Source organism: Lagopus leucura, unplaced genomic scaffold (assembly GCF_019238085.1).
Source record: "Lagopus leucura isolate 7727_CA_CO unplaced genomic scaffold, USGS_WTPT01 Super-Scaffold_100008, whole genome shotgun sequence".
NCBI classification, from domain to species: Eukaryota; Metazoa; Chordata; class Aves; order Galliformes; family Phasianidae; genus Lagopus; species Lagopus leucura.
The window spans coordinates 6,166,506-6,189,543 of record NW_024962265.1 but is presented as its reverse complement, the minus strand read 5'-3'; the positions used below and the strand labels follow the sequence as shown (position 1 = coordinate 6,189,543).

At 46.0% G+C, this 23,038-nt stretch overlaps 1 protein-coding gene across 5 annotated transcripts in view; it reads left to right on the top strand.

Annotated features, from left to right (window-relative positions):
• Window positions 1–23,038, top strand: part of FRMD4A (FERM domain containing 4A) — a 206,992-nt gene that overhangs the window by 168,883 nt on the left and 15,071 nt on the right. For all 5 annotated transcript variants that reach the window (XM_042872845.1, XM_042872844.1, XM_042872846.1 and 2 more), the window contains 5 exons: window positions 2,399–2,537; window positions 8,016–8,157; window positions 16,531–16,664; window positions 18,791–18,913; window positions 22,806–23,034. In XM_042872845.1, the coding sequence (XP_042728779.1) occupies window positions 2,399–2,537; window positions 8,016–8,157; window positions 16,531–16,664; window positions 18,791–18,913; window positions 22,806–23,034 (767 nt within the window). The remainder of the gene's footprint in view (window positions 1–2,398; window positions 2,538–8,015; window positions 8,158–16,530; window positions 16,665–18,790; window positions 18,914–22,805; window positions 23,035–23,038) is intronic.

Below are 23,038 nucleotides of genomic sequence, written 5' to 3'. Positions count from 1 at the left end.
CTCAGCTACTTATCCCATAAAGGAGGGTAGTTGTGCATTTTTGTATCAGCGGGGTTGATTCCATAGCACATGTGGCATGCGTGGAGGAAAGACAGAAAAAGCACCCAAGTGCCATCTCTCATAGGCTCCTTTTGGGAGCCAGCTGTGAAAAGCAACTCAGCATCTTTGAGCAAGTGTGCAGACTTCCTTACAGGATTTACAAATTGGACAGGAAACATGTAGAGATACCAGAAAGAAAAAAAAAAAAAAAAAACAAAAAAACACATCATATATCACTGCTTTTAAAAGGAAAAAATTAATGATTTGAAGAATATGCTTCTGGGAGTTCAAAACAAGGACTGAAAGAGGTGGCACCAGAATTAAGGCTCCAGCCCACGTGCCTGAATGCCTCAGAACCTTATATGCCAATATGCTGCAGTGATTTGTGTACCTTAAATCAACAGAGCATTCAGAATCCCCTCTCCAGCCTCAGTTCCAGGAGCACCTTGTCCCAGCACTGCTGCTTTCGTTTGCTGTTCAGCAATGGCAGTCAGGCAACCCTGCCTCTCATCCTCACCACCACGGCCATCAGCCTCCATCCTGCTGCACCCATGGAGAGTTTTCTCACGGCAGTTACGACAGCAGGTTTCCTGCTGTGTTTGCATGGCACAGGGTAGCACAGAAAGTGCTGGGCTGAGGATAGTGCTGAAACGTGAGACCCCCATTTCCCTTGCATTGGCTGTGGCTGTTTGCTCAGAGAGATTTCACTCCTATTTGTGGCTCTGCAAATTGATACGATAACACATTTTGCAGCCCTGAAAAGACCCTGACACAAGAACTCATCGATTTCCCAAGGAGATCCTGGCCAGCAGTTCATAATTCTACTCAGTTTTCTTTTTCTTTCAGACTTTGCTCTGTCTCAACTTCTTTTTACTTCCACCTTCACCTCCACTTTTGGACAGCCATGCATGAGGAGAGTTGAGGAGTGCAGATACAGCGGGGAAAACACTGCTTTTTAGCAGACTCGGGCACTTCAGAGCACTGGGAAAAGAGTCAACCATCTCTCGTGCTGCCCAGTAGTCCTGGGCTGTCCTGCACTGGCACCTCCACATTTGCATTGCTCAAAAGGGCCTGCTGGCATCCCTTTGTAGCATGCCCTGCTCCCCATGCTGGAGCTCTTTTCACAATGCATGTCTCTAAGGAAAACGCCATAACGAAAGTATCACATTTCTGTGGTCTGATTTTTGGGTGTTCCTGTGTGGAGCCAGGAATTGGGCTTGATGATCCTTATGGATCCCTTCCAACTCAGGATATTCTATAATTCTGTGATTTCTGACCCAACCTGTGTACCATCACTCACATTTATTTCATAATCATATTCAACCACAAGACTCTTAACAGACTGGAGAGCAGACCCTCATTTATTTGGGGCTTGGTTTTCTCCAGCCACCATTGTGTCCCTTCAGTGGGAGGAGTTCAACAGACCAGGATCATAAAAGTAGAGTAGCCATAGATCGTAGAGTAGCCTGGGTTGAAAAGGACCTCAAAGATCATCGAGTTTCAATCCCCCTACCATGGGCAGGGTTGCCAACCACTAGACCAGGCTGCCCAGAGCCACATCCAGCCTGGCCTTGAATGCCTCCAGGGAGGATGCTGTGAGCTTGTGCGGTATTTATCCAGCAGCGTGCTGGTGTCAAGGACTGTGCTGGCAGGGTTAGAGTTGAGGGATAGGAAAGAATAATCGGGTAGTTTTGTACAGCTGTAAAAGCATGGGGAAACCTAACCTGTATTTTTTGTTAATATTTGAGGACAATTGGGAGTCCCAAAGAGGAAACACTTAGCTCTTATTTTTCCTGTTTTTATATTCTCTCAGCTAATCGCTGAGTAGCATTCTTCTCTCCAGGGCACCAGGCAGCCCTCTCTGAGCCTCACAGCTTTCCATACCACATAGCAAGTCCTATCCTTACATTTACAAGACAGAAAATCAAGGTTTTTTTGAGATTTTCTTCCACATTCTGTAAAGCAACCACTAATCCTGTTGCTTTTTGGTAATTATTAGGGTCCTAATATTTGAGACCCGCCATCCAAAGCCAGAGGTGCTGGAAGGCATGAGGACTTGGCCTCGGGTGTCTCAGCGCCTGGTGACACACACAAGATTCATCCAGGCTTGGCTAGGTGTTAGTGACTCCCCTGGGACTGCTAGGACTTGGGAACATTTTAACTTTTACTATTTAAAGTAAAGGCTGTCTTGACTTGAGTAGCAGTTTACCACTGATCTCAAAACATTTTTCCCATCAGTGCAAGGGTATATTCAGTAAAGGTACTGCTTTTCACTGTGAGGTCTGTGGTTGTTTTCTGTGGCAGAATATACCTGAAGAAACCACGGTGTAACCCCAACTCATTCTTTCCTCTTCTTTAGGGCATCTGTGACCAGGAGGACTTTTGGGCATAGTGGCATTGCTGTGCATACGTGGTACGCCTGTCCAGCACTGATAAAGTCCATCTGGGCTATGGCCATTAGTCAACATCAGTTCTACCTGGACAGAAAGCAAAGCAAGGTAAGCATGTTGAAAGTGAGGAAATAGATGTATTATAGGGGTGAGGTGTTCTAACTCCTCATGGCCCCAGCAAGGTCAAAGTGGCCATTCTGCTGCCCTCTATTTCCACTTGAGATCAAAACAAGGCAAAATAACTCAAGATACATGCTGACTTTTGCCAGGCTAAAGGAATTTGTAATGAATTCGTGTCTGTGGGAGCAAAGTTTGAGGGGAAAGTTGTACTGAACTATGGCCAAATTGGAGAAGCCAAAGTTTGCAGACAGATAGGGTCGAGTCCCTGTCTGGATGATTGCCACAGTGTCTTCTGGTTCTTCTTTGTGGTTCAGAGTAGCTTCAGACTACACCTGCCTCTGAATTCATCTTGCTATCCCTTGCCTTAACTGTTTTATTTTCCCAGAAGTGAAGAGTAGAGGATGTTATTTATTTCTCTCACTTCATAGAATCTCACAGCAGATGAAGGGGTAGGATGCTGACAGCCTGGCCTTACAAGATACGGTCTTACTGTGGTGCTATACATACTGTAGTGCTCAGTACACAGAAGAAACCAACTTGAAACCAAAGGGATGTGTGTGTATTCCCTCTAATTCCTTTCGTCAGCAGTAATTTTAGTCGTACCCAGAGCAGCAGGAGGTGGCTTTGATCACTTTAAGATCACTTTGAGACAGAAGAGAGACTTCTCATGCAGACATCCATCTTCCTATGAGCATGCAGTTGTAAAACTTGACAGATAAGATAAATATTTCGTTGAATGGGTACCTGTCAGTGAACATGGACAAAATTGTAAGTTCTCCCAATAGCAGATGAGAGTTTTCTGTCTCCCATTTCTACTCAGCACTACCAGAGCAATATATTACTCTCTCTGTTGCTTTCAATAAAAAAACTTGGCAAACAAACAGAAGTTTGTTTTTTTTTTTTTACTTTTAGCCAGATGGGTTGGCAGATCTAGCTGCAAGGTATTTAGGTCACTAGAAACCAATAAACAAAAGGAGATTCCCTGCTCCTCCCATTTCTTTGGTAACAAACAGGGTCTTTTAAATGCCCAGGACTTCCCTTCAGTCACTTCTTTTGTTGTTGGCAGATTGTGTTTCAATCTGATCTCCCCTCTCTCACACTCCTACAGACAGCACCACCTACCAGCCCTCGTTTGTCAATCTGTCATGTGTCTTGCTATGTCAGAGTGCTTTGTCACAATAATCCCAGTGGTCATGCTGAGGCTTTGAAGTTAAGGCACACAAATATTTTTGTCCCTTTTTTCTTAAGGGAGCTGGTGTTTCAGTCCATTGTCCTCATCTTTGACGTGACACTGCCAAGATTGATAGATCCATCAATTTTAAGTGATGTGTTCAATTCATCTCTCTGGTCACTTCAGGACACTATATCTGCGTGTGCTTTGCTTTTGAATACCAGTAAAGCATTTGCTAGAGTGAGGCAATGTGAAATGTCTTTGTTTCATCTCTTAGGGGCTCAAGCAAACGTTTATTTGAGTTTCAGATCACGTGGGTTTGCATCCCCTTAAATCTCAGTCCGCACTTCAGATGAATTCCCAGCTTCAAAGCACAACTTAGGTACTCCTTGCTTTTATGTCCAAACTTGGCATTTCACATAGTTTTGACAAAAGAAAAAAAAATAAAAACAAACTGAGATGAAAAAGCCTGCTGGAACTGATCTCAACTGAGCCTTCACTTCAGTGGTTAGGTTCTGTGGCAGGTGATAAGACATACTGGATGGAGCAAGCTAGAAATCTGTGCTCATATAACTGGGCACCAGCTGGATTTGGATCTTCTGCACAGCTCCACTGGAAAAGGCCATTCACTTAATTTTGAAATGAACCAAAATAATCTCACATGGATTTTGACCCTTTTTCAAGGAAGTGAGGTCCCAGCTTTCTTTGCAGCTTCACGCTGCATTGAACTGCTGCCAACTCGCTAAGTTCCCAGCATCTCACTCCCCACTGGCTCTGTATGTCTCTTTCTGCAGTCAAAGTGTAACACAGAGTCTGAAAAGATCCCCGGCTTTCTGAGTGAACATGTCAGCGTGCAGAACTCCTGTCAGCTTTCTTTTTTTCAGTAGGCAAATGTATCAGGACTTTAAGCCGTGTCTTTGCTCTGTTGACTGCACTGAGTCAATCAAACGTTTGGCCCAGAAGCTTTGAAAAGTCTCCTTTTATGGAAATTTCCAGTAGCACATTCCTGCAAGTACGGCGCTCTTTGGCTCAGGGAACTGTCAGAAAATGGGCCCAGGCTTTCAGAAAATCCCACTGAAACACCTGCAGCAAAACCCCATCACTGCAAGCAAGAAAGATATAATTCATCCCTGGTGTCCATCTACTCTTGCTTTTCACTGATGTATTTTCCTTCACCTTCTGACCCTGTCAGAGTAGCACTGGGGATCAGTTTGGCCCCATGCTTTGAGATGACTCATGAATGAGCTTGTCTCCTCTGTGCAAATGAGACTTGGCAGGTCTGCACTAAGTGCTTTAAATTTTTTTTGCCTTGAGGGACTGCAAGGCCCAAGGGAGTGCTAATGGGATGTAATCTAGCTTTCCGCTATTGTGCTGTCGGTACAAAGTCTTGCACAGGCCTTGCACAAGCTGCTGCTCAGTGGCCTGTATGAAATGAGCTGTTGGTCTGATTCCGCCATTGATGAGTGGCTGTCCAAAGCACAAGACCACCTGACAATGATTGGTGTTGCTGGAGGCAGCAAAGGCTGCAGCGATTGAGCAGCGTGGAAAGTTCACCCAGTTTCCTTCAGGAGATGCTCCATCCCCACTCAGTGGCCCGGCTCTAAAACATTCCCTACCAGCTTCAGCAGGTTTGGGCTGCACCCTCTGTGGTTCCTCCACACTGCCCCGCTGATCCCCAGTCTGCTGTCTTTTGGTATGCTTTTCTTCTGCCCAGTCTCTAGGGTTGTCAGGCTTTGGTCTTATCCTGCTATTTCATTTGTCCAATTTTGGGCATATTTCCAGCTGATGCTGGCTCAGCATGTTGGCCAGGACCACAGCATCCAGCTTCATTGCCTTCCCTTGGCATATTGGTTAGTGCCTGGTCAAACAGGTAGGGCCTGAGCGTGCACTAATTTGCAGTCTGGAAATGAGTGGAAATAAACTGCAGGACTGTAATTATTCTACAAATACAGGAAAACTGTCTCCTCATGGAGTGGGAGGACGAGATCTGTCTGTGGAGACTTGGGGTTTATAGCCTTTCCTAGACATCCAGTGCAGAGACTCAGTATAAGGGGTTAGGGTTGACCACAATGGCTATTCCTGGGGTTACACTAAGTATACATAACCCTACATAGCCAGGGGGTTATACAGCATGTAAGCATCTGCAAGGAATAAATCACCAGGACAGCAGCAGCCTGAAGACTCATTGTCTCCAAAGATCTGGCATTGCAACAAGTCAGCAGGTCATGCTCAGGCTCCTTATCAAAACTCAGCAGGAGAAAATCTTGTTAGGTAAAAGCAGTGACTTTCCTCTTCCAGAGCCATTTGGAGAGCATTGTACACAAACCTTCTTGCATCTCATTTTTGACCAGAAACCTGAGTTCAAGAAGCAAAAAGTGTCCTACCCTTCTCCCTGGACTGAGTCTAGAGTAGAGCTGCTGGAAATGAAAGGTGTCTGCCTCGTTGTAGCATTACTTTAAGGTGGTCAGTACTGGTTGCCTGATCTGCTGTGATACATTGGCAGGTGGTTCTGCCTTCACACTCAAATGAGTGGGGATCCTTTGTTCTTAGGATCGTTGTGGAAATAAGCTTGTGAGGCATTCAGGTACTTCTGAATGGTAATAACAGAGCTTATAAATACCCAATAATATCAAACTATAATAATACTTCTGTGGGTGCTTTCAATACAAGGCTCTCCCAGTGCTATCTTTGTTTACAGTCTTAAATTAATCTCAGAAACACAGTGTGCAACAGGGAGACATTTTACTTTCATTATTATTTCACTCATGTGCAAACAGAGGCAGAGAACAGCTAGGAACTTAAGCTGAAGTGTCTTTCCCAAAGCCTCACAGCAAATCAGTAACAGAGCCGAGAGTGGTGAGCGTGCAGCCATCAGTTCACCCTTAGCTCTTGTTAGAATGATGTGAAGGAATGCCAAAAACCCCATCAGAGCAAACTGTCCCCACTGGTCCACCTCATGTTAGTTCCTATGGGAACAGATCATGTGCCTTCAGCACCCTACTGAACAAAAGTTTTTGTTGTTCCACAATGGCATAATGAAATGTTTCCTTATATTTCTCCCTGAAATGCTTGGAAATGACCCTGGTTGGAAGACGCAGGATTAAGGGGTTGTTCTGATGTAGCAGTTGCTGTTTCAAGGTGATTCAAATGCTGTACTGCTCAGAAAAAAAGGTCTGGAAAATTACTGTGGCAACCGAAACACCATCATGTGTAGAGTTCATCCTTTCAGTAGTGCTAGGGCTGCCACTGAGGAGCTTTCCCCAGCAGCCTTAATCAGTGTGCTTGGTCCTCTTGTTAAGCAAGCATCATGTTCAGATGCTGTCAGCAACATGAACTGGAGATAGGTGGCAAACTGCTAATACTAAGGTTTGTATTGCAGAGGCAGGGCAGCCTCTAGGACTGGATGAGCCCAACTCTGCAGCCAGCTGCTGCACTTGTTTTGTTGCTCAGTGCACTGAAAGATTTCTGCCTCCATTGGCTCTGTGGGGCATAATGACGGCTAAACTCACAGCTCCAACAAAAGAAATTCGGGGGATATCTCACCTGAGCTTTCAGGGCATCTTGTCCCAAATTCTTCCTCAGCAAATTGAAACAGGATGACATCTAAGGAGATCAAGTCTCTCTCTCCTAAGTTAGGTTTATGCATTATGCACGTTTGCTTTCCCTGGGGTGTGCCTAGATTGCTGACCCGTGGTGCTGCGCAGGGTCCTGGCACAGCCAGTTATTGAGCTGGGGCTGACTGTTTTCTGACTTGACTAATATTAATGCTTCGGAGAATTCTGTTGCTGCAGGTGCGCTGTGTGCTGCCTGTTACTCTGAACCATAACCAGAACATGTTCTCCTGCCAGTATTTTCTTCCAGCTTCTCATGAAAACCCATTTAAGCCAGGTCCTCATCTTGTTGATCCAGAGCTCCTTGCCAGATTTGGACAAACCTTTTGTGGCTTCTTTTAGGTACTAGAGGCAGTCTTTGGCCTTTGAGCTTATGCAGTAGCATTTCTGAAGGTTTCTTGTTGTATTTGGTAACAAAGCAAGTCTGTGCGTAGTTTCTTCAAGAGGGAAAAATATCCATGACAAAGAGAGAAAATAACAAACAACAGGAAATGACGCCAGAATTACACCCACTTATGAGTGTAAAAAGTGCAGTCCTGAATACAGTTCTGGATTGCTTCCATTCTTGCAAAATAATCCTAGTTTGCTGTGGAGGCTTGTTTCCTGCCACAGTGGGATGACTTTTTGCTTCTGTGAGCTTTAAAGAAGTGCTAGGCCATTACTAACTCTTTTGTCCATGTCCAGTCCAAGATTCATGCTGCAAGAAGCCTGAGTGAGATTGCAATTGACCTGACGGAAACTGGAACGCTCAAGACCTCAAAGTTGGCCAACATGGGGAGCAAAGGGAAAATTATCAGCGGCAGCAGCGGGAGTCTTCTGTCATCAGGTAGGTCCTCCATCCTGTAAATGGAAAGAATATGGTGGGAAGGGCTGTGGTCATAACATAATGGTGAGCTGCCAGAAGCTGCACTGCAGAAGTGGAAATCACTTCCCTTTAGTCTTTCTGTCTGTCCAGGTGTAAGTCCATCCCTCAGCATATTGCCCCACATTCAGCACAGGACACAGCCTCCCTGTCTCTCATTTCAGCTGCTCGTTTCCTCTTTGGCCAGAGGAAGTCTCTCATTTCCTAGCTGCGATCTGGTCTCTCTTCATAGTCTCTGCTGTAATCACCCTGTGGTACCCAGCTCATCTCAGGCTGTTTGCTGCCTGAGGCCAGTGTGTCCATGGAGCAGTTCCCAATCTGCAGTGGGGAAGTGATCAAGCAGCTGAACCCAGCTGAGGCTGGGAATTGGTGACATCCCTCAGCACTGTCAGGGCAGGGTGGCTCTTTCACAGAGTGCACATCTTCCTTGCCTCTCTGTTGCAGGAATTTGCATGGTTCCCCGGGCCCAAAACAGTTGTTCCTGAGCATCCTCCACCAGCTTAGTGCCGGGGACTGAGAGGTTTCTTTTTGTGCCTTAGAGCACCTTCCTGTGTGAGGAGGACATAATCAGTGAAACAAAATCAAGAGAAGTTGATGAGGGAGAGAAATGGAGCATCAGAATAGAAAGAACAGGAAAGGGGAGTCAGGTGCTTGTCTGTATTTCTTTGAGACTTTTCTGTCAGTCTGAACAGGTGAAGCTGTATATAGAAGAGTGCTAAACACTCTAAGATTGATTGATTGCAGAACACTTGAAGCTGCTCAGGTGATAAGCTCTTCAGGAGGGCAGAGGTGCTGGTATCAGTATAATTAACAATTGCAGGCAATTATGTGTCCTCTGCTAAGTGTTACACCAAGTTATCGAAATCAGTTGTGATGAGCAGAGAACAACCTTCCTGTGCTTGCCAAAGGAGGAGTCCACCTAAGAATGCACACGCTTTAAAACTTAACCCACCTTGATGCAGCAGATCAGTTTTTCATCACTGTACATTCTTCATGTCTTCTAAAAGCCACCCTCTCCTACCTGGAAAATGTCAAGCAAGGGGTTAAATTGCTCAACAACTTCTGAGCTCTGGATTTGCCTGCTATGCAATTCCTTGCCTTGCCTGTGAACAGAGATGCCTTTCTGCTCCTTGGGTCCGGCTGACACAGCACACAATCCTTGTGTCTGTACCTCCCATCACTCAGGGAGCGATGCAGTAGCTGAGCAGCTCCTGGCCTCCTGTCAGGTTGCTGGAGCTTTTTGTTTGGCATTTTTTCTAGGTTTCCAGGAGGAAAGTAAATAATGTTAAGTACCCCAAGGAAGTTCTTAAGGTCTTTACAAGATCTCAGCCTCCCGGGCAACATTCCCGATTTTGTGAAAGCTGCTTGGTAGTAATCCTGTTTTCATGTTTATACACTAACTTTTAGTCTTCCTGGAAAAAAAACATGGAGGTCTGCTTCTGCTCTCACAATGGGAAAGAGCAGCAGCAAAGTAAAAGACAGCAGAAAATCAGGCCCAGAAAAGCTCTAGTGAGGCCAGCACCTGAACAGGGCTGTATGGACAGAAATCCCAGATGGCCAGCAATGCTTACTTTTATTGTCCGTCTATTTTTGCTCTCTTCTCAAATCCATTCTGGCTGAGACTCAGTAGAATTGTGGTAGCAACCAGACCAATGCAGAGTTCACTGCCCAAACGAGTGATTTCTTGTGACCTGTGCAGGTGGATCAGTCCACATCAGTGCTTATCTAGGACTGTGTAAACTCTTTGTCGTTTGAGTTGTTGTCCATGGGCCAGGCAGGCATGTTTCACTCCATGTTCCTATATTAGCTGCCTTCTAGGTCCTACCAGCTGTGGAGGCAGGATTCTAAAGTGTTGAGGAGCATTACAGGGTTTGCAGCTCCTGTGTGCCTTTTGGAGTTAGAAGCATGTTTCTGTAGGTAGGGAAGAGTAGAGAGAGGGCATCTGCCATCAGAGGGCAGATCCCCGAGTATTGGAGGCCCTGGATGGTCACCCAGATCTGCTCCAAGAACCCCTTCACTCAGGCCTGGATGGCAGAGTGACCCAGCCCTGCCCAGCTGCACGGGATGGGGCATTCACTGATTGTCCTGCTGGACACAGTCACTGGCTCCATCCCAGCCCTTGTATTTCCTCCCATTGTGCCGACATTATCAACACAAAGCCACAACAATGGTGGGTTATCGTGGTACAGCCTGCGTGCTGGAGAGAATAAGTGCGAATGATTAAGTGGCCACAGTGGATTTCCATACTATAAATACCCTGAGTGACTTCAAATCACCAGGGCAGAGCTGAATCTGTTTGCTGTTCCTGCTTCCAGGAATCTGAATCTGTTTGCTGCTGTTCTCTGCCCTTTTTCCTGGAAATTACTTGTCGCCATTTCCTCTCTTCACCTTACTCCTCCTCAGCAAAGGGGCTGTCCCTGCCATGTGGAGCGTGCCAAAGTTGACATGTTTCCCCTGGATTTGCAGCAAGACTGCAGGGAAATAATAGCTGTTGTTTACAGCTGTCACAGCCAAAATCTTGCTGTTCATCACATTGTAGTTGCTGCATCACTTACAGTCTCAAGGCACACCAGAGAGGTAATGGAGCTTTCTGCTGGAGCAGTGATTTCCTATGATCACAGCAATTCAGGACCAGAGCCTGAGCTCCTCTATGTTTCCCAGGCCCTCTGTCTCAGACAGCATCTACTGCAGTTCTATTTCAGCTTTGAAGGGACTACTCAAAATAGAGAGCTGCCAGGATTTATCTCAAGGATCTTCTGAGCCATCTCTGGGTATGTAGGGCAAGATTTGCTCATGAATGAAAGCTCTGCTTTCAGACTGGCATGAACCGTGATCAAAAGCAGCAGATAACTATTGGGATGAAATCAAGCAAGGTCTACTGTGGATTTTTTTCTTTAAAGAGCAGTCCATGCCATAAGAGCTTTGCAGTGCTCTTAGCTAGCAAGGAGTCCTATTGTTGCTGGGTTATTGTTGGCCTGAACCCCAAACTGCCTCTTTCACAGAATAGAATCATAAAGTCAGTACGATTGTAAATGACCTCTCTGATTATCTAATTCAGCCATCGACCCATCCCCACCATGCCCACTAACCATGTCCCTCAGTGCCACATCTACACATTCCTTGAACACCACCAGGGACAGTGACTCTGCCACCTCCCTGGGCACTCTGCTCCAGTGTCTCACCACTCTTTCTGAGAAGAAATTTTTCCTCATATCCAACATGAACCTTCCTTGATACAACTTAAGGCCTTTACCTCTTTTCCTTTCATTTCACTGAGTCGAGAGGAAACCTCAGAAGAAAATTGCTGCTTTAACTCTGCAGATGTGATAGAGGCCCCTGAGCCATGCTCCTCCAGCAGCAGCAGAGGTTTCCTGTACGTGGACCTGTTTACGTTTGCAGATGCCACAGTGTGTGATTCCTGGGCCCTGCTGCTCCATCCAGCAGGAGCATCTCCTAGCAGTACTGAGCTGATGAGTGTTGGAGTGGGTGACCAGCACCCACACAGCCCCCAGCACTGCCTGCAGGATGTTGGATCACATCCTGTGCTGAGCTGCACCGGCTGGGCTCCTGCATGCTGCACAGGATATCCTATATGTCTGGCAGAGCTGAGAGAGAGTAACTGTCTGAGGTTGCTGGCTGCTGCATGCTGACATCCTGGTGCGGTGAGTCAGCCCAGGCTCTGGCATGGAGCAAATGTTGGGGACCATCCCTCCCTGCTCAGGGGACAGCTTGCTGTGGGGATCCGGATGAAATGCCAGCAAACTGAAGCCAACAGGATGTAGTGTGAAGGGATTGCCATATTTAGATGTGGTTTTGTTGGAGGAGACTCACAAAATAAGAAAGAGATGCCTGGGTTCTCCTGCCTTGCCACCCTTTTCTCTCACAGATAACAGATCCAAGCCTCAGGTTATTCTGCTCTTCAACATGCCATCTATCCTCCTCGTTTGTTTTCATCATTTGCATTTACCCTTTTCCAAACTGATGCCACCCTGCTGCAACAGGTGGAGGGCTTAAAGACAGTGAGTCACTGGTAGGGCTTTAACTTCCTTAACTCTGCCTCATGTTGCTGGTCTCCTTGCATTCTATAAGGTTTAAAGCAAAGCTTGACTTAGAGGAGACACCTGTTAACTCTGCAAACCTCAATAAGCACAGCTGACCTTAGTCAGACCCACCGGGTATGTGAGTTGGTGCATGTCCCTGTCAGTGGCACCAGGAATCTCCCAATACCAGCCCGTTGGCACTGGTGAGAAACTGAGCAGTGCATTCTTCTGGAGGAGTGAGTTGAGCAGGGAGGAACACGTTCTCCCTGTCTCATAGCTTTTGTTTGTCTGAATGTTGGTGGAAGAAGTCACCCAGAGAGAGCAAGGGCTATCAGAAGTTGTATAGCATATTCACAAATTAGCAGGATATTATGAATGCTCAAGTCACCGAGACCCATCTTCCACCGTGTGCAGGTATACAAACAAGCCCCACTTGAACAGATTTCTGGTGGCTGTCAAAGAGACAGCCCTCTGCTTCCCACCCCTTGTGTTTTCACAACCTTTTTTCTTTTAGGGACATCAGATGGGTCTGCAGAATGATATTAAAATGCAGAATTCAGTAAATCTTCACACAGCAGTGGAAAGGAAGCTAAACAAGAATACTCACAAAAAGGTTCAAAAGTTACACAGAGGAATTACATATTTCAGCAGTATTTCTCTGGTTTGTGCATTAGGAACTAGTCCTAATTGTGGGAGCTAAACTACCTGTGAAACCCCCACCCAGTCAACCATTTCTGTTGCATCAGGACTGTTCTTTTTCAGGCTGATTTTTTTCCATTGATGCTGCCTTTGGGAGGCACTGGGCAGCTGTGACTCAGTGAGCATAATATTTAATAAGGCTGATGTAAGGTAGTATCTGCTTGGTTGGTTTGGTTTGTGCTGGTTTTTAATTATTTCTTCGATTGTTTTTATGGTCTTCTGATTTGTTCTGACATTTTGGGGTCAGTTACCACAGGGTTTAGAAGTGGGTCTGTGGTTGCGGCCTTGCTTCAGGCTGGATTAATACATTTTTATAAATGAAGAGCTTCTAATGGGAGCTGTAAGCACCCTAGCGATAGAAAGAGCACTGTTCTGTGTGTCTTCACAAACATCTCACTCTGGCTTCATTCTCTTGACTGATCAAGTTGGCACTTGGTTTTTGCCTGTGAGAATAAAGAGTATCTAACCATAAAAATCTAATAGTACAACCCAAAGCACTTCACTTTGCTCAGACAGAAATCCCTTCTCTTCAAGAAGTTCTGTGGCAAGATGGGAGTTGGCCTCCTCTCCCAGGTAACGCTGTTAGGATGAGAGGCCTTAAATTGCACCATGGGAGGTTCAGGTTGGATATTAGGAAGAAAATTGTTCTCAGAAGGAATGGTGAGGCATTGGCACAGGCTGTCCAGGGGGTGGTGGAGTCACTGTGCCTGGAGGTGTTCAAGAAACATGTAGATGTGGCACTGAGGAACGTGGTTAGTGGGCATGGTGGGGATGGGTTGATGGTTGGACTAGATGATCTTAATGGTCCTTTCCAACCTTAATGATTCCATGGTTCTGTGACTTCCAGATCTCCCCCAGACCCTTTGCGTTCAGGGAGCAGTGGGAAGGGTGGCCAGATGTGCATTTAGTTGGCATTGCCCCTGACCACATCAGGGTTGAGGCTGCATGGTTCTCAGGCAGGGTCAGCACAGCTGGGGCAAATGCCTTGAACTGTCTGTGCTTGATTTGGGTCTGTACCAGCTCAGCCAGAAGCTGTTCATTTCCTTCTTGTCAGCACTCTCCAAATCAGGCATCTGGGCAGCACTTAGACTATTCATATGTTTTTAAATGTTTCAGCATCTTTGTAGCTGCTCTGGCAACCAGCAGTGCAAAAATGAACAGCTTTTAAAAATAAATCAGAGCCTGGTGTGGAGGTAGGGAGCAGAGAGAGGAAGGAAAAGGGAAGAGCAGTTGAAAGAAAAACACAGATCATTAAAGTTGTCCTAAAAGGGGTAAAAAAGAAAGAAAAAAAAGGGGGGTTGAAACATCTGCTGGAATTGTGAGCAACTTTTTTTACCAGGACTCAGCAGATTGTTGGCAATTAAGTGAAGAAATAAAGCAGTTCAGCTTTGCTAGAACTGCTCACCAGGGTTGCTATTAAGAATTACTAAATGCTAGAGAGGGCTTCCCCTGCCAGTGTAAATACAGGGCTCCTCTAGAAGATCCTGTGAAGTTCTTGCAGTGCAGATGTATTCACAGAATTTAGTTTTATTGCTCTGTGGGTGCAAACAAACCCATATGAAATGAGAGTGACTAGAGCAACTAAACAGACACACTGTTGTGAAATTGTTCTTCTCTGCCTGATGATGCTCAGCCTGGCTAACCCTCAGTGACCCTTCCTTCACCTTTCCTGATTCAGGACAGCCCAAAAATGTTGTAACGAATGAAAGGTGGCACTTTGCAGAACGAGTGCCAGCTGTCATCCTATATGGAGACTGCAGAAAATAGTGGTGAAAAAGATCTGTGAGATTTTCTGCTCCCACAGGACAATTGCAGAGCTATTTCATGGCACGGGCTGCCTTGAACTTCTTTTGGTTTTGCTTTAACAGCCTGCTGGAATATTAGCAACGAAAGATGAAGCTGGAAGCACAAATTTCAATCTGGTTTGCTGCCAGAACAAAGAGTTGTTCCCAGTTTCCTTCCAGAGCTCTGTGAAATGGCAGCAACATTTACAACTGGCTTTTGCTGAACACCTTCACTGTGCACTCAGAGGCCAAGCTGCAAATGTGTCTAGAAGCAGCTCCTCACTCCCATCCTACACATAACACAGAAACCTCGATGTCGCGTCCTTTTGTATTTCACTCATGCTTTCTTTGTGCTGTTGCTCAAGAGCTGTGGGGGACAGCCTCAGTGTCACCCTTGGACACCAGGTACTGAGATGGAGGGAACGCTGAGGACCTGAAGAAACCCTCTTGAAGTTCATTGCTGTGTCACATTTTCTCTGCAGGCTCAAACCTGTCTCCACAAGAAGTCCCTGCAGAGCTGGTCACAATCCAGCTGTCTAAACATAGGTGTCTTGCATACCTGTGTTTAGATGAGAGTATCCAACTGCCAATTCAACAGAGTTTATGTCTCACAGAATCTTGTGTCATACCCACCACCCCATAGAAGGCACCTCAGATACCTTAGATCACTTAGATGCATCTGTGGAGGCAACAGGAACCTCTAAACCACAGCAACCCTGTCAGTTCAGACCAGCTGTATCTGAACATATTGCAGTGGCATGAGTGTATAAAAGCGTGTAGAGATGGTATTTTCCCCTTCCAGTGGTTGCTTTGCATCTCACAGTGTGACCGTAACCTTCATGTGTTAGTCTGTGACATAAGGATGCACTCAGCTTATGCATCATCATAAACTCATGCCCAAGCCCAGATATATTGAAGAGGGTAAATGCTGAGCGCATCCTAAAAGGTCAGCCACTCAACTTACAGCTATATGCAAACAAAGTTACTTCTTTTTTGAGATGCAAGAAGCTGGATAGGAACTGATGCATCATCCCTAACAAACGGATGAAAAATCAGAAATCCCATTGATAAGTTTCCCTAAAGAGCTGAATTTAGGAATTGTTGTGACCTCTGATTAGGAGTCTGACTTAATTCTGGATTTGTACCAAGAAGTGGTAGTGGTGGAAGTTGCCGGGTAATTGCTACATGAAAAGTCAAGCCATTTGGACACCCAGTTCAAATATTTTGACCTATCTCTTCCCAAGCAGCAGCTACTGCCCTGGAAAGACCTGTGGGTGGTTGTTGTTTGGTTTTGTTTTACAGCTTAGTGTGCTTTTTACAGGAATCTGGCTAAGTAATTTTATTCCATTACTCTGTTGTTGTTTTTTCTTGTAAAGCAGACTCTTTAAGTGGATTGAATTAAATGTTTACTACTAGAGTAATTACAGCCCTTAAAGAAGCCATCTGCATTGTAAAGTGGTTTCTCCTAGGCTTACTTTCCCTAAAATGCTTCTCCAGGGCTTTGTGAAGTGTGCTGTTATTTGCTGTTGGGAACTTTCGTGGGAATGATTTTTTTAGGATCTCTACAGGAATAATTTTGCTGCTTTTATTTTTCTGGATAATGAATGTCTTTGTGTATTCCTCTGTCCAGTCTCACTCTGTTAGTTTAAGCATTAAGAATTAGCTGTAAACAAACATAACTGTATAACACCTGCTTCGTATCGTAGCCTGATTTCGTTTTGGACAGACCACATCCAGGCTTTGGTACAATTACAGGCATCCCAGATGCCTGTTCTGCTGTCAGCTGCCATAGTGAAGTCATTGTTTATTGACAGGTTCCCAAGAGTCAGATAGTTCTCAATCTGCCAAGAAAGACATGCTGGCTGCACTGAAATCCAGGCAAGAAGCCTTGGAAGAGACGCTGCGCCAACGCCTGGAAGAGCTGAAGAAACTGTGTCTCCGAGAAGCGGTAGGCAGTGGATCTTTTATAGCTCTTAACACTTGTTGCTTGTACATCCTTACAGCATGCTTTTTGTTTGGAGGTGGCAGTCATCAGAAGGATGACATCCAGGACTTTATCATGCTAAGCTAGCACTGCTTAGGTCTAATGCACAGAGGGGAAGGTTTGCTCGTGCCACGGTTACAGGAGTTCACAGCCCAGTGCCTTCACTTCAACTCCAGCCCCATCGTCAGTGCAGCCACAAATGCTGTGCAATACAGCCATGCCTTGCCGGGGCACAGTGCTAGCAGAAAGGAGCTATTTCCTCACTGTGCTGCAATAGGGTTGGCCTGAGCCCATCTGTCAGCACCTTAAGAGCTGTTAAGAAGTGTTATTTCTTTCTCTGGATGATTTGACTGAGCCAGTTGATGGACACTTGGGGTTTGACCCAGTCTTGCAACCCTACAGCTCATCCATCAGCAGGCTGCAGCTGGAAGCATTTCCTCTCAGGCTGCCTTTAGTCCTGTCTGCTTTGCTGTGGGAATGGCTCAAAACACAGGGAAAGGAAGGTGAACCAAGGGGGAAAAAAGGGTTAAAAGTGGGGGGCATAATCAAATAAGCATGGCCAGAGCCATTCACAGCAGTGGCATCAGGTTACCTCAGGCCATCACCACTCCAGTTACTCATTAATTCAGATTACATTTCAGACCTGTGCCTGTGAATACTTTTCAGCTTATGAAGGCTGCGTGGTAGCCCACGTTCATTTTGTTCTGCTCCAATTTTGTTGCTTTTACAGAAGACATTAACTGTTTCCCTTCTGCCCTGCTTTGTATTAAGTTCAGGGTTGTATAGAAGATATCCTCAGGAACAGATGCATGAATCTGTGTCTGGATGCAGTGCGTAGAGTCCCATCAAAGCAGAATGAATACATTACAGAAGAAAAGCTGAAAGAACTCCACAGGGCTGGAAGGGCAACCCAGAATGGGACACATGAGATGTTTCAGCAGTGCCTCTCGCAAAAAGGGCTGTGCACATCAGCACAGAGCTGGAAAGTGCTTGGAGGAAGGATCAGAAAAGACCAGACCCTTTTGAAAGTGACCTGAAAATAGTAGAAAGAAAAACCCCATTAGGGAGTAGAGGAGAGGCCAGGGCAGGCAGGGCCTGAGCTGCGTGCTCACATTGAGGTCAGTTGCTGTTCTTTGGGATTCAGATGATTTAGGTTACTCTGCCAGCTGGATCCTCTCAAAGCTGATGCTAAAGAACACAAAAACCTTTTGTCCTTCATGGGGAGACTTTTGAGTACGAGGAGTTGGGCTGTTCTCAGAGTGAGACTCCTGTGTTTTTCATTGGGCATTTGAATGCCTTTAATGCAGATATGTGGGGCTGTATTCTGTACTCCAAATAAATCCACACAACACAACAACAAACATTACCTTCAGTGTTGGCACTCACTGCTTCCCGTGTTCCAGGTATTTCTCAGCTCTGGGGGATGTGCTTCAGATTTTGAACAAATTTTTACAAATAACCCCATCAATCTGACAGAGCATCATCTAATATCGCTCCAAAGCTGCTTGTGACATCACCTGGCCTTGGAAGGGCCTCTGATACATGAAATGGTATCAGTCAGGTAATGAGGTACCAGGCACTGCTTTTAGTGACTATTTGCACTGTATTCCTCTCAGACACATCATGAATCAGGTGGGAACATTTTTTGTGCAGGTCATAACCTGCATGGCTGTTGCCACTGGGACTTTCTAGCGCAGTGAAGGCTTCAGGTGTGTCATCTCCCTTGCAGAAGGAGCCCAGAAGAGAGAAGCTCTTCTTTTCCTGCTCACCCTGTAGCAGAGATGAAAGTGTGCGTGCTGTAATCTGTTCACCCCAGACCCCAATGCCCAAGGGATGGGCAGCACTTACAAACTGTGCTGGGCAGGCAACAGAATCTCTATTCATGCCCAGGTTAAAAAAGCTTCCCCACCCTCAGCAACAGAGCCTGAACCACATTCTCAGGGCTGGGTGTTTATCAGCCTGAGCTAAATGTGGTGTTAATGACTGCCTGTCATTTTAAAGTCACAATTCAAGAGCAGCACTGTGCTTTGCACATGCCAGGACTCTGCTGCAGCATTTCCCAGGTTGCTAACAGTGTTTTCTGCTTGCAGGAGCTCACAGGAAAGCTGCCACGAGAATATCCCCTCGATCCTGGGGAGGAGCCACCCATTGTAAGGAGAAGAATAGGAACTGCCTTTAAACTGGATGAGCAGAAAATCCTGCCTAAGGGAGAGGTAGGATTTGACCTTCCCTTCCAGCTGTGTGTTCCCACTTCTGGTTGCTACCACATCTGGTGTGCATGGCATAGAAGCCACAATCTTCCTGTTTCAAATGACTGTAGTTGGTCACAGTGCCTTTTTTATGAGCCAGCAGTGTGTCCAGTGACCAAGAGGGCCAGTGGCATCATGGCTTATATCAGAAACTGTTGTCAGCAGGAGCGGGAAAGCGATCATCCCTCTGTACTCAGCTCTGGTGAGGCTGCACCTTGAGTACTGTGTTCAGTTTTGGGCTCCTTGCTACAAGAAAGATATTGAGGCCATGGAGCGTGTTCAGAGAAAGGCAACAGAGCTGTGAAGGGTCTGGAGTACAAGTATCATGGGGAGCGGCTGAGGGAACTGGGATTGTTCATCTGGAGAAGAGGAGGCTCAGGGGAGACCTTATCACTCTCTACAGTTGTCCAAAAGGAGGTTATGGTGAGGTGCGGGTTGGCCTCTGCTTGCAGGTAACAGTGGCAGAGCAAGAGGGAATGGCCTTAAGTTACACCATGGGAGATATGGGTTGGACATGAGGAAGAACTTCTCTGACAAAGTGGTCAGGTGCTGGAAGGGGCTGCCTGGGGAGGTTGTGTAGTCACTGTCCCTGGAGGTGTTCAAGAAACACGTAGATCTGGAACTGAGGGACACAGCTTGTTAGGAAATATTGGTGAGAGGAAGATGGATTATTGCACTGGATCATCTTGGAGGTCTTTTCCAACTTTGGTGATTCTAAGATTTTTTTTTTAATTCCCTTCAGAAAAGAGAAGCAGAGGAGGTTGCTTGTCCAGAGTAAAGGTTAAACCCTCAGGGCTCAGCCTTCTCTGTGCTAGAAGCAGCAGGAATAGCCAGGGTGACCAACTGGATTGTGACAGCCCGGGTGACCAACTGTAGTGCCCTGTGTGAGCAGGGAGCACATGGAGAGCCCCCTGAGCCATCTGAGCCCTGCTGCTGCCCTGCGTTGTTACTACAAACAGCAACTTGCTTTCTGCTTCAGCAGTGATCTGAGCTCAGATCTCCCCTAGCAGGAGAGAAAAGCATCACAATTACTTGTCTTCGCCCTGCAATAGCAAGATGAAAGCATAAAAGATACCTCCCCAGTCCTTACACAAAAGAGGCTCCGTCCCTACCTACAGGGAGCTGGATTTATGTTTTTTTCTAAGTTTACTAGGGAGTGTTTGTTCTTTTTCCTTGCTCCCACAATGTGCTGGGTCAGTGCCCTGAACCGTGGCTGTGAAAACAGGCCTGCAGCAGCTGTAAGGCGGGCCCCGATTCACAGAGGAGCCATTGTCTGCAGGGACACATTTGTCTCAAGACACTTGTGTATATCCATCCCAGTTTTGAGTTTCTTTTTCATTTTTGTAAGAGGAGAGCCTGAAGCTGGTGTGACTGTGGTTTAAGGCCCAGGGAATTAACTGTCGTTTTGTTGGCATTTTCCTTCTGCCGAAAAAAATAAACAGCTGGAGCTCTATAGTTTTGTTCTCAATGGAGCCTGGGAGAGGAATTCCACCAAAGTCAAATATTCATGAACTAGCACATTTAATTAAGCTTTTCAAAGGGAAGCACAGTTTAACTCAGTTACTCCTGCAGGTCCTGCAGTCTGTTGGCTGCTGTGTTAAAAACTGATCCCTGGTTTCCACAGTTCATTTCTGTTAAGCGGTTTTTGGGGGCACTCCATGAGGAATGTCTACAGTGCAAAGCTAGGCTGAGCAGGGGGAAAAGCATGAAGGCAAAGCAGTTCTGCCCCACTGCAGGCACTCTGCCTTTTGGCACCAGCAATCCAAACATGCCAAGTCAGCTTTTCTCTATCCCCTTTTTCATCTGTCAAACTTTAGGACTGTATTGAAAACCATAAATTTCTGTTCTCAAAGAATAATGTTGGGCTATGTTTACTTGGCTGCCAGTTTGAGAAAGTTCAGAGAGGCCAGTGTTGATTTTCATGTGCTTTTCAGCAAGTGCAAGCTCTAGAAACTCAATTTAAAACAAAGGTGAAATTCTCTTCCAGTCCCATAAATCCAGAACTGAAATTACCAACTATGACAAGGACCTGAAGCAAGGCACTTCCCTCTGAAAACAGGTGATATCCCTCATTTTCTGAGGCTTTATTCATAGGTGCCTCACTGGATGAAAAATAGATGGTTAGGGCTGGGAAGAAAATTAAGATGTTTTTCACTTAATTACATTGAATGATTTAGAACTGAATCTGTGAAGGCTTGAAATGACAGTTTGCACCAAACTCCTAATAACTTTAAAATAAGACCTTCACCAGAACACAAACTGCAGAGTAGGCTTCTACTGTAGTTCTTGGTAATCACCTCTACGTGATCTGGAGTTCCCAACTCTGGGAAGGATTTTGAAGAAGGCAGCGAGCCAGCTTCCAGGCCTTCAAACTCTGTTGTGTCAAATCCACTTTTAATAGGCTTGGTGTTGATAAATTTATAAACTCTGCAGTGCAAAAAAAAAAGGTTCTGCTAAAATGATGGAGGGGTTGCTTCAGTCTTCAGAAACGATTGCTGTCATTTCAAGGCAGTGCTGACTCACCACTGACAGCAAAGGACTTTTTCCAAGCCAAAAGCCCAAAATAAAAACTTCAGAGAACAATTTCAGTTTGATTAATTCCTGCAGCATCCGTTCTTGCAGCATGCACCACTACTAAATGAAGAGAAAGGATTTGAATTTGCGTAATTGGGATCTCCATGGCAATGTGTCTGTCAGTGTGATCTGAACACCCACAGTTCACTGGAAGTAGAAGAGCTTGGCTTTTCTCCCCCATTATGCAACGTGTGGTGTTCCCCTTTTTATCAGCAAACTAACACCAAAACCTGACGATGATGAACAACAAGAACTCCAAGGCAGCTGAATTCACTACACAAAACAAATGTCTTTGAAAATGATAGCTTGAGGTCCCAGTGCAGACCAAGCTGTATCAGCTTCTGTGTTTGCATAAACTGACCCAGATCCCTTAATTTGGGATCGTAACTAAGAGACAGTTATCTGTAGAATTAAAAAATTCTACTGACACTCTGTAACAGCTGATGTTGAATACACAAGCCCTTTTTGGCATACACAAAATGTGCTTACACTCTGATTGCTCTGAAATCACCCTTCTGGCTTGTAACTTGAGGAGACAATTTCCTAGTGTAATGCGTTGGGGCAGCCCATAATTACCTCAGCTCCTACTCTCCTGGATTTTGACAGTCATGCACCAGGGAGGAATTAGCCCTTCTTCACCTTTTCTTACCCAAAGAAGTCATTGAGTGCCAAGCTTGTCAAGAAGGTTAAAACTGTAGCCTTGCATCTGTATATAGCACTGCTATCAAACCAGGCTCAAATGTGGAGCTAGGAAACAGGGAGAGGGAATGAGTAGGAGGTGGATGTAAAAGGTTGAATGAGTCACTGGTAGAGCACCACTGAAGTGGGCCAACGTATGAAAAGGCAAACAGCACGGCAGGACTGGGGCTGAAGCACTCACATCCTGTGTGTGTGGGTTGTACCTTCCACCAGCTGTGCTGCCAGGCACTCATGTGGGCAGGGGGAGTGAGGTGGGTCTGCTTAGGGAGGCCCTGGGATGAGAGGAGCAGCATAGAGTCACAGAACCATAGAATCGTTTGAAATGGAAAGGACCTTTAAAGATCGTCTGGTCCATCTCTCCTGCAGTGAACAGGGACACTTACAGCTAGATCAGGTTGCTCAGAGCCCCATCCAGCTTGACCTTGGATGTCTTGAGGGTCAGGGCGTCCTCCACCTCTTTGGGCAACCTGTTGGTGGATGATTTCCTGATGGCCTTTGCTGGAGGCCCCTGGACTCAGGGGGAGCTCCTCTCCAGCTGAGCCAGAAGTTTGGTGGCAGCCAGAATCTGCTTGCCTTTTCCCAGGAGGCAGAGCTGGAACGCCTGGAGAGGGAGTTTGCCATTCAGTCCCAGATCACAGAGGCTGCCCGGCGCCTGGCGAGTGATCCAAATGTCAGCAAAAAGCTGAAGAAACAGAGGAAGACATCCTACCTGAATGCACTGAAGAAACTGCAGGAGATCGAAAACGCCATCAATGAGTATCGCATCAAATCTGGAAAGAAGCCAACCCAGAGAGCTTCCTTGATCATAGATGGTAA